This window comes from Cucurbita pepo, chromosome 12 (genome assembly GCF_057944985.1).
Source record: "Cucurbita pepo subsp. pepo isolate OVF chromosome 12, ASM5794498v1, whole genome shotgun sequence".
Taxonomy (NCBI): Eukaryota; Viridiplantae; Streptophyta; class Magnoliopsida; order Cucurbitales; family Cucurbitaceae; genus Cucurbita; species Cucurbita pepo.
Window position 1 is genome coordinate 12014997 of NC_141809.1, and position 16332 is coordinate 12031328.

The 16332-nt window shown below is 35.9% G+C and overlaps 1 protein-coding gene across 1 annotated transcript in view; it reads right to left on the reverse strand.

Annotated features, from left to right (window-relative positions):
- The window catches only part of LOC111807193 (midasin-like protein), a 43436-nt gene that overhangs the window by 7826 nt on the left and 19278 nt on the right, over window positions 1-16332 (reverse strand). The window contains exons 27-58 of the mRNA XM_023692796.2: window positions 15428-15575; window positions 15096-15194; window positions 14928-15028; window positions 14726-14815; window positions 14586-14651; window positions 14329-14493; window positions 14023-14230; window positions 13053-13933; window positions 11379-12959; window positions 11123-11300; window positions 10866-10946; window positions 8509-8585; window positions 8183-8431; window positions 7932-8067; window positions 7611-7696; window positions 7440-7525; window positions 6463-6604; window positions 6287-6373; window positions 4479-4602; window positions 3707-3861; window positions 3222-3338; window positions 2802-2939; window positions 2543-2713; window positions 2267-2458; window positions 2076-2177; window positions 1754-1966; window positions 1535-1657; window positions 1095-1176; window positions 865-995; window positions 623-787; window positions 308-383; window positions 117-229 (exon numbers count right to left, since the gene is read on the reverse strand). Of these exons, the coding sequence (XP_023548564.2) occupies window positions 117-229; window positions 308-383; window positions 623-787; window positions 865-995; window positions 1095-1176; window positions 1535-1657; window positions 1754-1966; window positions 2076-2177; window positions 2267-2458; window positions 2543-2713; window positions 2802-2939; window positions 3222-3338; window positions 3707-3861; window positions 4479-4602; window positions 6287-6373; window positions 6463-6604; window positions 7440-7525; window positions 7611-7696; window positions 7932-8067; window positions 8183-8431; window positions 8509-8585; window positions 10866-10946; window positions 11123-11300; window positions 11379-12959; window positions 13053-13933; window positions 14023-14230; window positions 14329-14493; window positions 14586-14651; window positions 14726-14815; window positions 14928-15028; window positions 15096-15194; window positions 15428-15575 (6363 nt within the window). The remainder of the gene's footprint in view (window positions 1-116; window positions 230-307; window positions 384-622; window positions 788-864; window positions 996-1094; window positions 1177-1534; window positions 1658-1753; window positions 1967-2075; window positions 2178-2266; window positions 2459-2542; window positions 2714-2801; window positions 2940-3221; window positions 3339-3706; window positions 3862-4478; window positions 4603-6286; window positions 6374-6462; window positions 6605-7439; window positions 7526-7610; window positions 7697-7931; window positions 8068-8182; window positions 8432-8508; window positions 8586-10865; window positions 10947-11122; window positions 11301-11378; window positions 12960-13052; window positions 13934-14022; window positions 14231-14328; window positions 14494-14585; window positions 14652-14725; window positions 14816-14927; window positions 15029-15095; window positions 15195-15427; window positions 15576-16332) is intronic.

Consider the following 16332-nt stretch of genomic DNA (forward strand, 5'->3'; position numbering starts at 1 on the left):
AAGCATGGATCAAGGTAAACAAACAAAAGCTTTTCTATGGCCAAAATGAATTAGAACCCTCCCTCATCCTATGGAAAAAAGTAGTCTTATAAATCAACATTGGTCCATAGTATCACCTTTCCACAATTGAGTTCATACTGGTCCTGCACCTCATCAAGTAATGCTGGCCATGAGTCAAACTCAATCTTTTTCCATGATGAAACTAATTCAAGTATAGGCTCCAGTTGCTCTGCAAGTTAATATAAAGAAGTTGTGTAAGATGGACTTCCAAGAGCAAAACCAAAAAAATATAATTAAAAATCCTTACCAGAAGAAGAAAACTTTGACCCATGTTCTGGTAATGTCTGCACCTTGTTAACCAAGATTTGCAAACTTGATAAAGCCTGTAAAGATCATGATGAGAAACAGGACAAAAAGTTTAATAGCTTCGCCTTTCTTGCATAAGAGGTTACTATATGGGGTTTAACTGAATTGATTTAAAAATATCCCCCATCACGATAATTATGGATGATCCAACGGGTAGCTCTTACTAACATCAATTTCAGTCAAGAATCTACATCCCCCTAAAATAAAAGGATTTCTATCTGTGTTACAAACTAGCAATGCATAGCAGTACAAATACCTTTGCTACCGGGGTGTCCATAGAAAGATTTCGAAGCATTTCAATTATATCCAAAATCATCTGAAGAACATGATGTTCTGCATGATCAAGCAAAAGTGAAGAAACACGTTGATGAAGTGGGGCAAGTAACTTCACCATCTTTGCTATCATTGAAGGATTTGAATCCTGAGTAAAAGTATTACAACCATAGTTATAAATAACAGTACATCAAAAGTTAAAACAAACAAATCACTTTGTAAAACCTTGTAGAAATTATATTTCCCAGATACTCTTTCAGAAAAAACACAGTTCCCTTCATGTTCCAAACAAAGACGTAATAAGTGCTCAGGTGCAAGTTTGGCGTCCAGACTTGACAGCAACAACCCACCAAAATCTGAAAAAAATAAAAAAAATAAAAAAATAATAAACAAACAAATTTTAACTTTAATGGTTCAAAAAAATGGTCAACAAAATATCTCGTAGTCATGAATACCTTTAATCAATGCTAAACCCAAGTTATATGAAACAGAAAAAGAAAGTAACCGGGATGCATCAGATACTTTGGAAGTTCCAGGCTGAAACCAAAGGAAACACGTCAGATAATGAACTGCTACAGCATCTACAATGCAAAAGACGGCAGGAAAAAAGTGGAGCAGAAAGCTATAGTGTTAATACCATAAAAACCCTTCATAATATTCAAATTCTGACAGTGTGTGTGTGTGTGTTTTTTCTAAGAAGGATACAACTTTACAAGTATCTTTCATGGAAGCAGTAAGAGAAAATCCTTTGCATATCCATACTTCGAGAAAACGAAACACTAACCTATCTGAAGAAAAACTATAAAAGGCAACAATTTCTCGGAATTATTAAAAGTATAAGTTATGAAGGAAAGAAATGAACAACAAAGCTCACAGCAATCTGTAATGAACTTACAGCTAAAACAAGATCAGGAGAGCCAAACAGCTGATTATGAATGTGGATCATCTGGTCGATCATAGACTCGTCTATTAAGCTCCATTCATCTTCTGAAGTATCATATTGCTTGCTAGCTTCACTCTGGAAGATCAAATGCCAATTCAACCAATGAATAAAAATAGCACAAGATCAAAGAAGTATTATATAATTGTCTATAAATCTGCAGGGGTGTGGTACCATATCAGTGGACTCATCTTCAGAGAGTAGCTCCACTTCCGAAGAATTTTCGTTATCTAATGATTTGCCAACATCAGCTTCAATGACCTTCTCAATCTCGAACACACGGGGCTTAAACTTGTATAATTGAGAGTCAACATCTTCTTTAGTTGTTGATTGAACTTTCATATTCATCCAGAGGTTCGCAAATCCATTGAAAATATTATCTAATAGCTGACCAATACATACCATAAAAAAGATCGTTAAAAATGATGACATGTATGGTGGACTTATAGTTATAAACATTCACAATTCTGAAATAAAACATGGCAAGAAGCTTCACCAGAAAAGATTTAGCATCCATCAGCCTGGAATCAGCAACAACATGTGAAGCACGAACCAGAATATTGTAGTGTAGAGCACTTTTAAGTTGCATAACACAGGTCTGTTATCAGAATGGATTATGTCAATTATAAATAAATAACAGGAATGAATGATTATTAATTTTCTAAAAATGTAAAAGAAAATACAGGCCTTATCACTATCCACAGTTTCTTTTGAACTAATAACCAACTTTTCCAGCAAAGCCACATCCATTGCATAGAAACAATCTGTATCAGGACTGAGATCATGGAACGAAAACCCAGCCAGGCCATCATTTAAACCAACAGACATGTGATTGGAAGGAAGCCCCCGTGGGAATCTCATAAAGGAATAAATTGATTTCTGGCAAAATTTTCAGGATCAGCATTTGAACTTGTGAAATCTAATATGAAGGGAAAAATAAAGGCAAAAGCTGAAATAGAATACCATAACTTGCTCCCCATTATACGGTTCAACCACACTAGAAAAGCACAAGCTTGATGAGACAAGAGACAAGCCTAATTTCATTTCATAAACTGCAAGCTGAATGGGTTGAATTATATCAACATATCCAGTGTATTCATCTGATAACCGATCAATAAAGCGAGTAGCCATCTCCTGTGTAATCAGACCATGTAATGTAAAATTTGCCAAAATCATAAATAATATTGTCCAGAAAATAATCTACTAGAGACGTGACAAATACCTCCCAGTTGCATAGTCTGTCCATTTGGTGCGAGTCTGTTGCTTCAATATTAGTTAACAAAATTTCAACAAACTCAAAAAACTCCTCACACTCATGTTTCAACTTCTTAAACTTCCCAGGTTCTACACGGAAAACAACCTGAACCAACAAAAAGCCATCATAACGACAAATCAATAACTAAAATTTAGAATTTCCATCTCTAAACTGCTGTAAAAGAGTATAGACGACTTATTTTCCAAAACATGGTAAAAAATGCTTTCCTACAGTCCAGTATTAAATATGTTTTTCTAACACTTAAATAAGATTGCATTCACACAATGATGCATCAGATGGTAAGAATGCATCTCCAGCATATAGAAGACAAACGGTCTCTCCTCCAATGACCACCAGATGCATAGAATTAATGTCAAGAAGACAAACCTTTTTCTGCAATTTGGTGCACTCCAGTTCAAGATTTTCAAACGTCTGTTTTCTTTCCTTATCAGCTTCTCCCACAATGGAAAACAACCCTGCCAATAGTTCGCACTCTTGCCTCACCTACAACAACATTGAGTAGCAGCTTCAACTTATCATCTAACAAAATTGACTTAAGCAAGAAGTAATCAGGTGAGCCTGAGGAAAGCAGTTGCACTCAGTACAAAGCCTCCTACGGTCACAAACTGATGTCATTTATATTACAAATGCATCAAGGAAGACTGCATTTTCAAAATCAATAATTGCCGACCAATGGTGACATGGTTTAATTTGAAGGCATAAAACTTTGTCAACACATTTAAAAAATCTGAGATTTGAAAAACATAGCATAAAAATTATCAAATTAGAAACTTCGTCAACACATACATTATCTTTAAAGACAGAATTAAATATAAAAAAACAAAACTATTTTTAATAGCATGGGATAATACCTCAGTTTCAACTTCAAGTGAAGATTTCTTTCCCACTAATTGCATATACTTGTAATAATATTTGATGGAAGGATCCAAATGACAGCAACTGAGCAGTAGATACAATCGCAATCCTCCAAGTCTTAACCACACACGACCAAGTGTATGATGCAGATCTTGAAAAAAAAAATAACAGAAGAGTTGTAAGAAACAGAATGGAAAAGGCAAAAATCAAGCATCAGTCATTAAAGGGATTTCCCGTCAACAAACTAATAGCCACTGATCTGCAGAAAGGTTAATCATATCCAAAATACGATGAAAGTGAAATATTATGGTAGAAACTTTTGCAGTGGCCATCTAAATCCAATAGACATAACCAGCTCATCCAAATGCAATATAATAAGAGAATGCAGAGAAGATATGAAGCAGGTGGGCTGGAGTAGAATCCTTCTGTTCATTGTTGTTTCACTAGATTCCAAAACACTGAGGCTTTCAGTAACTTGTGGCCGACGCCTATGTGCATTTGTGCCTTCTGATTCCATAAGACTGTTGGCCCTATGCCCCAAGAATCTAGGATCTTGGATATAATGAGAGAACTAGTCAGCCTTGGGTTGGGTTTGGGTTGGGTTTCTAGTCAGCCTTCATCTAAAGAATGAGAGATCCTTTTGACCTCCTTTGTTCTAGATTTGGGTTGGGTTTCTAGTCAGCCTTCATCAATGCTTCCTTAACGACACATACATTTCTTAAATCAAAGTAGTTAACACAATACAAATAGATATTGTTATTTGCTTACCTGTTGTGACGTCCTGAGAAAAGAGATCCTTAAGCAGCGGTTCAATGAACAAATGCACAGAATTTTTCAACCTCTGTTGGCTCGACTTCGCAATGAGGGAGCAAAACAACCGGACACTTTCTTGCTGCAAAAAAAGTCAGCTAAGGTTTTCAGGAGAAGTGATGGATCCTATTTGTACAACACGTAAGACAATCTACCATTTTACATGGACAAAATATATATACATAGAAACAAACAAGTAGTAAATTTTAAGAAATACTTGTAGGAGTCGATTAAGACCGTGAGCCAAAAATTAGAAATCATGTTTAGAAGTCTTGTTAAGCTAGTTTGCTAACCCTAGAAAGTTTAAAAGTTTACGACTTAGCATTGTACTTAGTTTTATAGCTTCGGCAGTGCATAATTGTGAACTTCAGTGCATAATTGTGAACTTTGATAGAATTAATATGTTACAAGTTTTCCAACATACCTTGATGATTTACTACCCCTTGTTTGAGCATGTTGAGCATGATGTATGTTTATATATGTTTATAATGTATGATTTAGGGTTTGGGAACCCGTATATGCCCAGCATGCTATAATGCTATGTACTCTAGAATACATGCTATGAGTATGTTAGACCATGTTCCGGTATTCTACGTTATTATAGTCCTCGAATCTAGTTTTGGACTCCACAAAACATTGGGTTGACCAAGTATCTTGTAGGGACGATTAGGGCACAACCCCTATTGGTGAACTAGCCAAGAGGGGTTAGGGTTCTACTTGATATACAGAGTTCAGTTGTTACCCATCGAGAAACCCAAGAATCATAGAGGGTACACTACTAAGGTGGCTACAGTTGTGCCTAGTGGGAAGTCATGACCTTATACTCTTCTAACCCGAGAGGGTGTGCGAATAGGCAGATTACGATTTCCGCTTAAAAAGGCGATGCAAAAGGTGCTTTAGTGTTTCCGCTTAAAAAGACGATGCAAAAGGTGCTTTAGAGCTAAGAGTCCGATATATGGTCCCACGTATCTAAGAGCCAGATATATGGTCCGATGCTTTAGAGCTCGTTACAAGGGCTAGGTAAACTAGAGTTTGCCATATAAAAAGTAAGAAGTGCATAGAGTTGTATGTATAAGCCTTACAGGGCAAGAATAGACTAGAGCCAAGTATAAGTATGAAAAGAGCCGACAAATATGTTGCTTACTGAGTATTTTTATACTCATACCATGTGAACGACGAGAGCATGCGGAGCTGTGCAGCTACAGGGGTACCCTTTAGATCGAGTTGTCTTCCTTCTTGTCATTTTATTATTATTTCAAATGCTACTTCTCAAAACATATGTTTTTTTGTAAACCGTTTTGACTTGACTCCGCATATATTACCTTTAAATTACATATATGTCGGTTTTGAACGCATAAATTAATTTTAAATTCCATGCGTCTCCCGCATTATAAAAAGAAAATTTTACTACCCTTTTTACCGAGTGTAAGTAGCAACCTGTGATTCGAGGCATCGAAAATCAAGTCATTACAGTTATATATATTTTAATCTAAATTGGACAATAATGCATCTCAATCAACTAAATGCAAGGTATCTCCCTGCCTGAGGTTGAGGTTGATCCTAATTGTCCCTCATTTTGCATATTATGATTTCTTATCATTTTAAACACTCAGCACAATCTAGAACATATGCCTCGACTTCTAGGGTACAGCTTACAATGAGAGACCACATCACATTTGACACCAAACAATAAGAGCATCCAAGGGCATGGTATTAATGGAACATTTCGTAAGGTAATATGAGTCAATAGCTTTCAAGGAGCATACCGGAGTTTTGTCCTTATGAAAGAATCCAAGGGACTTTATCTTAACAAACTGATCCGCATCAAAAGATTTTTCGTGAGCGTAAATAATCTGCAAGCATTTATATAACAGGAGTCAATTCAAACTCTGGTTTCCATACATGAAACATAGGATCTCCAGTTAAAAAAACGTGAACCTACCTGCAGGAAAAGATTACAAGCAGCTGATAAAAGAGAAGTGTGTGCATCCACTTCCCCTAGTGGTCTATGCCAAAGATAACAAGCTGCTACTTGTATCTTCAAACGCTTAGCAAAGAAGTCTTTGATAGAAGCAGGGCGCCACCTGAATGAAGAGAAAATCATGAAGGATGCACTACGCAAAGTACGCATATCTTAGAGAGAAACTTTCCATGAGCAAATCTATTTAGCCCAAAGCCATTAACTTTAAATACGAATCATTGTTTTGAATGTATTTCATAAAAAATAATAAATCCATTAAAAAAAAAAACTAATTTTTTCTGTGTGAATAGAAATGCTGAAGAGAAACGACTTCGTATATAACTCATCACTAGCCATAACCATATTTCCAGATTTCAAACGCACTTTATTTGAGGCACACTTCTCCCTATCAATCACATACACAATTTATTTTTTCACCATACAGGTCATAACATAATTTCTTATAGTCAGTTACCAGAAGTATGAAGTAAGGTTTACCCCAAAAGGAAAACCTGACACCAAAGTGAAGCATAAGAAAACATGCCTACTCATGCTATATCGACCCTAATAGGTTAATTAACTTAACAACATTTCTCAGATTTCAGCATCTGAAATGAAAATCTTCATCATTCTCAAATACTAGGTAATCTAAATAAATTCTTTAAGTACAAGGTAACTAAATCTAAATAAATTCAACTGATAAATTAGGGAGGTCAACTTCCCTTATTTAATAGGATTACACAAATATCCTTCAACACTCCCCCTCAAGCTAAGTAATAGATATCATCCATTTTCAGGTTAGATATCATATCTCCGAACAGCAAACGTATCCTTATCCATATATAAAGAACCTACTACATTTTCCCCCTATTTGCATACTAGGTTAGATATCATATCTCCGGACAGCAAACACCCGTTAATTTCATTGCTATCTGGATAAAAGTAATAATAAATCTTACAAGATCTGGGAAACTGTTGCTGAAATCACAGGCTGAACAAGTACATGAGGAACTGGAGTTCTGTAATCAACAACCTTTGAGAAGTTCTGCATACAAGAAAACCATAAAAAAGGGTACCTAATTATATACCGAAGGTTTATATTAATAATCAGTCTAAGAATGTAAACCTACCTTGACATAATCAGGGCAATGAATCCACAAAGACTGATGCCATCTAAACCACATCTCGAGAAAAAAACCAGCTGCCTTTGCACGCACTGAAAAGCAAGACAGATCAATTTTATGCATAATCGAACGATATTTGTCTAGAATGCATGCGAAGTGGGTGTGTTTCAGTTTGAGGAAAAACCCTCCAATTAAAACCCAAGCTAATCCCCATGAAGAAAGAACTTTATTTACATCATACAAATAAAGACATTCTTCAAATTTCCATCCAACACCGAGAATGTAATAATATAAAGGTGAAAGAAATATAATAGAATTGTACAAAACCTCTTTCCATAGAATCCCACTCATCCAACGTCCATAGCAGATTTTGATGAGCAATAAACATCTGCGGAGGTCTTGAGGAGAATGTCAATGAAAATTGTAAAGTCTCTTTCATGAGGATGGACATGCCGTGTAGTGCCTATCATCAAAGCAAAACAAATATCATAATGAAAGCATTTGCAACTAAAACTGGAAAAACGTGAAAAAACAATAAAAGAATCTGCCTTTATAAAGCAAAAAACTGTCAGACATACTTGCTTCAGTTTTCCAAGATCAAGCAAAAGAATTGATGAAAGCTCCTGCAGCAACAGCATATCGAGGAAAAAACTGGTACCATCATTTATAGGAAGAGTGTCCAACCAAACATCAGGATCTGCCTTTATAAATATGTCATAGCCAGAAGGACGACAGATAAGTGATAATTTTTCCTGAACAGGATGGTTCTTCGATCCCAGAATTGCCTTAGCATTGTTCTTCTCATGTTCAAACCTTGCCAACAGCATCTGTTACAAACAAAGTTGATTTCCTTTTTCAGTTGATGAGAAAATTAATTTGCACAAGTAAAAAAGTGATACAAAACCTGATAAATGTCCTGCAAATTCTGAGCGACATCATCTTCATCAAATTTACTGAGTATACAAGAAGACATGGAAAGGCCTACAAGAACACAAACGAAAAGAGAAATGGCTACTTATAGTTAAACCAGCAGTGGCTGCGATTTAAAGAAACAAGGGGGACTACTTTCAACTATTTCAAGAAAAATTTATAGTGAAGAAACATAATGAAGATATTTTACACAAGTTAAAAATCTGCATCTACTTTCAACTATTTGAAAGCACAAGGCATATAAATCAGAAATACGGAACAAGGTAATGCATTGCGTCAAAATTGCAGCAAGAATAAACCCCAATACTGCGTAAGAATGGAGTGGGAACAGAATAAGTACATAAAAGATAATATTTCTAGTCAATAAAATGATGACAGCATAAATATCTTTTAATTTCAGTTCTACACTAGGTGGTTGGGCCATGAAGTTTTTTGACAACCACGGATGAAAAGAATATTTAGGAATGTCTTCGGACAGTTAACAAATATGAACGCCATAACTGTGAAATATTAAAAAGAAGTAAAGGAACATACAGAAATAGAAGGATTTTGTGTTTTGGTAATACCACTACATGTTACCATTGGACCCAAACGTTTAAGATTATGGGTTACAGAAAATTTATTCTTTCACTAATTTTTAACAAATGCTCTAAAAGTAATTTTAAAATTATCTATCTAATCCTAACAGAGCATCTTTAGAGTTCATTTCGTTTAATGTTTCCCTTCTCAGATTATTGAAATGGGTTTATCAAACAAAAGGAAGATGGCTCTCTTGCATTCCCTGCTCGCACTATTTATGTGCAAATGAACTACGAAAGGTCTTTCTTCAGATAAGAGTATTTGAAAGAGCCAAATAAACACAGGCTGACATACGAAGTCCATGCTAAAATAGCCCCAGCACAAAATTAAACAAAAGAACTCTTCCCTGATCACAAAAAAAAGGTTGGTGCGTCCATTAAAAAGCTATTAGAAAAGTTTCTAATATAAGGTAGTAAATGCGCGGAAGGCGTATGGATTTGTGATTTACAGCTAAAAACCGATCCCTATTTGGTAAATGGATTTGGAGACTTCATCTTGGAGGAAGGTCATTGAATTGAAATATGGTTCTTACCACTTTGATCACAAGCCCAATCATAGATCAATCATTTCATCAAATGCTCCATTGAAAGTCATTGATAAGTTCAACGATCAGATTCATAAAGTTGACAGTTGCTATATTTGGTCAAAAGGACTTATTTGAGAAGAAGTCTACTGAAAGAAGAAATCAGGGAATGGAATAATTTATTCATCCTTCTCTCCTCCAACAAGTTGAGATTTCAAGGTGACTCATAGATATGGCGCATTGAAAATATGGTTATTTTTTCCACCAAGATCCACTACTCCCTTGCATTAGCAGGTATTAGAGGTAATGAGAAATTTACCCAAAAAAGTCAGATTCTTGAGAAACTCGGCCACTAATACTTAACGACAAGCTTCAGCGCGAAGCCCCTAGATTGCTCTCTCTTCAATGTTGCATTATTTGTAAAATGGGTCCAGAAACATCCATTCATCTCTTCAGTAACCGAAAAATTGCTACAGCTTATCCGAACCATGTAGCTGATATTTGGTTTATCCAAGTGATATGCTTTTCTTCTTTTTCTTGTTTTTTTATGGACACCTCTACTTTTTGTAATTACAGCCTTACTCCTTTTATTTCCCGTTGACTAAGTTTTCTGCAACATCCTCTTGAATGATTCTACACAAGATGGATCTTCTTCATATTGTAATTTCTGTTATTCATTGAAATGTTCTGTTTCTTATTTTTTTAAAAACAGAAGAAAATGACAAGTTTCACTAGCACAAAGAGAGCATTGAACATAACTAAATCCCATACCTCCACACAAGAACCCAAAACATCCTTCTAAACCTTTCTAGTCCAAAAACTTACGAAGCTCTTGAATTTTGTACTTTTCAGGCTTTAGGATTTCATTAACCTGTTTGCTTATTTTCAGGCGTCTAGTCTGGAAGTTTTTCATTAGAAATCTATCCTCATACTGCTTAAAATTCTAGCTTATTAGGTTAACATCTTTAGTTCCTTTACGATTATTCTCGAATTCTTTTCAGGTGGAGAACCTGTTTATAATATCATGTTCCTTTGGTTTTCATGTGGCAAAGGTACGACCCAGTTCTAGGTATCAAAATCAAAATAAGTACACATGAGCACGTGTACTCATGCATTCTTTTGACGTCCCCTTCTGTTCTGCTACATTTACAAAGATAAAACTACCTACTGCTGTTGTCTCATAAAAAAGAGACAAAACGTAAGCTCTCGGGAAATACCAAAAAGTATACCTTCCATTGCAAGGCACCGAAGCTCAGGATTGGATGATGTGAAAACTTCAATTAAAGGATCCTTCCCTGCTACAGCTGAGACTGCATAGCAAAATGAACACAGCGAGTTGTTGGTCTTTATAAAGATTATAGAACAACATTGAAGTAAATCCCAGTATAATATTTTCTAAATTTTCTCACAATAAAAGAAAAAGAAAAGAACTGCAAATGAACCTAAACTGTACAAGATAGAGGATCAAGAAATCGAGGTCCCTTACCTCGATCATGTAGTTTTAGATTTATTGGCCATAGACATTCACATAATCTATAAAGTTGCTGTTGCTTATGATACAGGTCAGCAGAAGAAGGTGAAGCAGGGTGACCACCATAAATCCATAGTAAGGACTTTTCTGAGCGAAAGGACAATGAAGTCTTTTCAAGTTTCTTACACTCCCTCTAAGTAAAATAAGAAAATCCATTAGCTATAGAAGAATATTAATATGCTCAGAATCTTTCCAATTATTACCAGCTTACCAGTATGGCTTCAACGGCATCTACAAGGAAATCCTTGAATGGGAGGATATCTTTTATCAAAAATCGTCCAGAAACTTGTAACGTCTCAAAATTCAAAGAGACAAGTCCATCCCAGAGCAATATGTGATCATCGAGAAGAGTGCTGTAAGACTGAATAAGCATGTCAAAAGAAGCAGACTCGATAAGCTTAGAGGATGGATCTACAAGCTTGAAAAAGATTTCCTGCTCTAGTGCTCGCAGAGACTTCAAAACTGGTAAGAACCCTTGAGTTTCACTGCTTAGTTCATGCCTGCTTTCAGCGTTCCACTGTTGATACGTACGCATTAAAAGGCCTATGCACTTGATAGCATTACGTAGGGCTGTGCGGGACAACTGAAGCTCATCTTTTGACAATTCTAGTATGCCTTTGGATGCATTAAATTCATCAGTCTTGTCTTCTTCACCCGATATAGCCACCAACTCAGATGACAAAATTGGAATTGGATGCACATCAAAATCTATTCCAAGATGGGATTTGATCTTACCCCGAAGGTGACAAATAAAATTCCACAATGGATGCTCTATAACCTGTTTGATTGATGTCAAATAAAGATTGAAAAGTTGGCAAAACGGGTGCAATATGGAACTAAACCAACTAAACCAGATGATATAAAGCTCAATATCCATTTCGGAAGCTTGCTCGATTGCCCAGTTGGCAGCAAAAAGTAACTTATTATTGTCAGATTTTAAGTTGAATTCATTTTTTACTTGAGAGCTCAATATCATACTGTTAGAAGCCTTCGGAAACAATAAGTTACGTAAAGTCTTAAAATCCAATAAGAATGTTCGTGCATATCCATCAGCAGATAGGTTAAAGTCCAGAGAATAACTCTTAGCAATTCCAAGTTCATGCAATGCGCATTGAGCTCCCAGGAATTCCAAATACATACAATTCTGCTTTACACAGGCTTCTTTTGAGTGCCAAACATAATCTCTCAATTTTATAGGCCTTGGCCATCCTCCAGGCAAACATAGATATGTCATTGATGCATCAAATTCAGAGAGCCAAGCATCTGATAAATATAAAATTTTTGCATTTTGAACAATACCCATCCCCTCGGCCTCACCAAAAGAAGAAAGATATGTATGCTCCCAACTGACATGAAGGCTCCACCGTGGCTTACAGCCATTCATGATGAGTTGCTGGAACAGCTGCACCCAGCGTGCAAGTTCAATGTATGTTATGCGAACATTAAGGTGAAGACCTTCTTCCCTTGCATAGACATGTGAGTTTGCCATGGATTCAACCAATTTGGCACCAGGAATACCAGATAAAGCAAGAAATCTCCTAGTGTCATTCAATTCAATGTCCTTTTTACCACACTGAGCTCCATCTTGCAGCCAATGAGGCTGTAACATGAATATTTCCACTCCCCTATTTCTCATTGCACGAGAAACCTCTCCATGAATTGGATTAACAGTAAGGAATATCCGAAAATTAGCATGTGGATACAAGACCACTGGTTCTCCATCAACAGTCCCGCATTCATTGATAGTTATTGAACCACATGACTCCACCAATGAATTGATTCTATCAAGTACCTAATGTACAAACAAAAAGGAAATTAAAAGACAACAAGTGTGAATCATCATACGAAATAAAATACAAAAAAATTGATGTTAGCTTTCACTCACAGTGGGGTTACAAGAATTTGCATTCTTAAGAATGATCCATTCTCCCTGTTCAATAGCCTTGACTAGTATTCCTAGCACCCATTCAAACTTTGCTGAAAATGGCTGTTTCTGTTCACTCTCTTCCAACTTTAAAACTGTCTTAATGCATCGTTCAAGTACCTTCTTAGCAGGAGCATCATTCAGGTATGACATAAGTTGTTTAATGATATCAACTAGTAAACCAAGAGAATTCACAATTCTGTTCCAATTTTTTGCATACCCACAAGCAGAACCTGTTGCCAACTGGAAACTAATTTTTGACGAAAAAGATAGCCATTTGGTTATTATACCATTTCCAACCCAATCAAACTCTTTCTTAGAAGATCTTATTTGCACACTACAATATTTGTTGACATGATAGCCAACTTGATCGATAACATGACGTAAATTCCGAATGGCATCATATTGCTCAAAGCACCCAAGTAATTCTGATATATCAGTTGTGGACGAAAGATTCAACTCATTTAGTACATTGCCAGTGAGCTGAGCAAGCAACCTTACGAGAGAAGTTTTTCCAGATGAAGATGAACCAACCAAAATGCACATCCACTGATGTTTAATGCAATGTGCAACAGCTTCTAAGCTTTGACGAATTCCTGGCAAAATCTTAAGCTGGCTACTCGCTACGCTACATGCTTGAATGCTATTCCTTTCAATGGCAATATTCCCCACAATTAGAAACTGAGAATTCAGTTGAACTCGTGGATAAGGATTAATAAAATATTTTGAACCAAATACTTGCTCATAAAGCCGCAGCACTTCCCTGCGATCACCAGCCGTTCGCATCCGTTGAATGTAAACAATGTTGAGGAAGCAATAATTTCTCAATCTTTCAGGTGCACCTAAAAATAATTTTTGAAAAATGTAAAAGAAATCAAGCATGGTTCTATGCAAAGGAATCAAACAAGCCCAACTAAACAGGAGATCAAACCTTCAATAATCTGACAAGATCGAAGAACATCACGAAGATTAAACTCCCAAGGTGTCCCATCCTGAGCAAATTTTTTATACAGCATAACTTCTTCATGCAACTTTTTATTGAACAAGATCAATTTTGATAGCAAAGGCTTCGGGATTGATTCATAAAGTGAGCTACAAATGAAGAGATAGTCATCCTCAACCAACTCATCCAAATAAACCTGAAATCAAATTAAAAAATCAATACCAACTCTAACATATCATTTATATCAAGATAGGGAATCAATAATTCAAACCAAGTCTATGGAGCAAAAAGTACCTTAGTGAACCGATTAAGGAATGACTTAGGTAGGCCTTTCCTTCCACCTCCTTGATACGAAGGATTCTGACATGCAAAAATTCTAAAGGATGGTGGACATTTAAACGTAAGTGCCAACTCAGGAATAAACACCTCAGCTCGATGGTCTAATATGGCATTCAATCCCTAAAAAGTAATTTCCATAAAAAAGAGGAAGGTCAGCCGCATAACAGATTAATATTGTTAAAAAAGAGAGACACAAGATCTTCAAACCCTGCCTCTAAAACGGATTGTGGAGCAAGATTCAGTTCATCTAGCAAAACCCAACAGCCTTCCTTCAGAGCCTGCAGAAAGATGGGGAAAGTGTTATATACTAAACTTCATAACCTTATTATTTCTAATACAAGGAGATTCTAACCTGCAATAAGATCCCATCGGACCATGCAAATTTTATTCCCTCGTCACTTTCAACTGGTAAATCAGACCCCAGCAAATCCATCATATCAGTCTGCATCACAAATATGAGGAATGACAACAGCAAGATAGAGCACAAGATTAGGTATACGTCAGATGATAATCTGAATAAAATGAGCAAAGACAGGTATGTGGAAAATCATTACCTGCTCGGACAAATTTATGCGTACAACCCTGTGTCCAGAAATTTGTCCCAAGGACACAATCAAACTTGTTTTCCCAACGCCTGGACTTCCCTCAAGTAAAACTGAAAAGTACAATTCCATTCAGTATGCTTAAGTATGAGAATCTCGTAAATATAAAATCAGACAAACCTGGCTTTGAAAGCTGCATAGCCCGCAGTACCCTTAATGCATTTTTGTATGTTGTTGGTGCCAAGAACTCATATTTACCAGTTTGACAAGGCAGACAGCCTATAAAAAAAGCAACTATTACTTAACTACGGAATGAAAATGGATATTTCTACACCATATAAAAAATAACTGACTGCAACCAAACTACCAATAGTAACTGAAATAGCAGTAGAACGAAAGTTAATTATCCTAAAAGGAAATTATGGAAGCAAAATCAAACTAGAAAAAAAAAGATAAAAAGAAAATCAGACTTAGCATCACTACCATCATTATGAACACAGTAGCACGTATACCTTTCTCAATATAGAATGGATCAATCCCAAAGTGATTGCTGTCTTGCATATAGTCAGTGTTTGAAAGTTCCGAAGCCGTACTAAGCTCCCCCCAGCCATAACTTTGAAGTTTCGCAAGTAATGAGCATTCAAGTTTAGCATTACCCAACTGTAGCAGGAGAGATAAAGCTCGTCAAAAATGACTTATTAATGTCTTTTATAATATAGAAAGGCTAACTAATTCCTTAAATACTAGGTGACCATAAATCTAAATAAATCCTGGGTAACAACAAAAATAAATTAGGGAGGTCAACTACTTCCCTTATTTAATGAGATGACACAAATATCTCTTAACTTAAGGCTAAGAATTATACAAATATTCCTTAAATCAAGTTCATTCCTTCAACACAAACCTCTCCTTAAAAGAAGAATATCAAAATTCACTTGGCTTAATTAAAATTATTATACATAAATAAATAAATAAATAAATAAAAGAAAAGAGGGTAACTACAAGCCTCCTCATGAAAATGCACCATATAAACCCAAAAATTAATTCAAATTTTTGTGGAGTTCAAAAGATGTCACCAAAGGCTTGCCCTGTCCTTCCAACCACCTTCATTGTAAAAGAAAACAAAACTCATACCAAAGGACAATTGGAATATGGTCCTTTTTTTTTCTCCTCAAGAAGCTACCAAGTTACCAACATTCTTCCTTTTTGAAAATATAGTCTAGTTGCTTTTGTCCCGTCTCCTGTAAGTTGAAAGTGCAAGTTCACTGACCTTTAAGAGATTCCCTGTTTTGTCTACTTCATTGTTTTAATGTTGCTATTCTCTCTGAATATAACTGACTTAATGAAATAATTCTTACTAATTCCTATCAAGTAAATATGTTATTGCCTTATAATAATTGACTATCAAGAAAGCAAG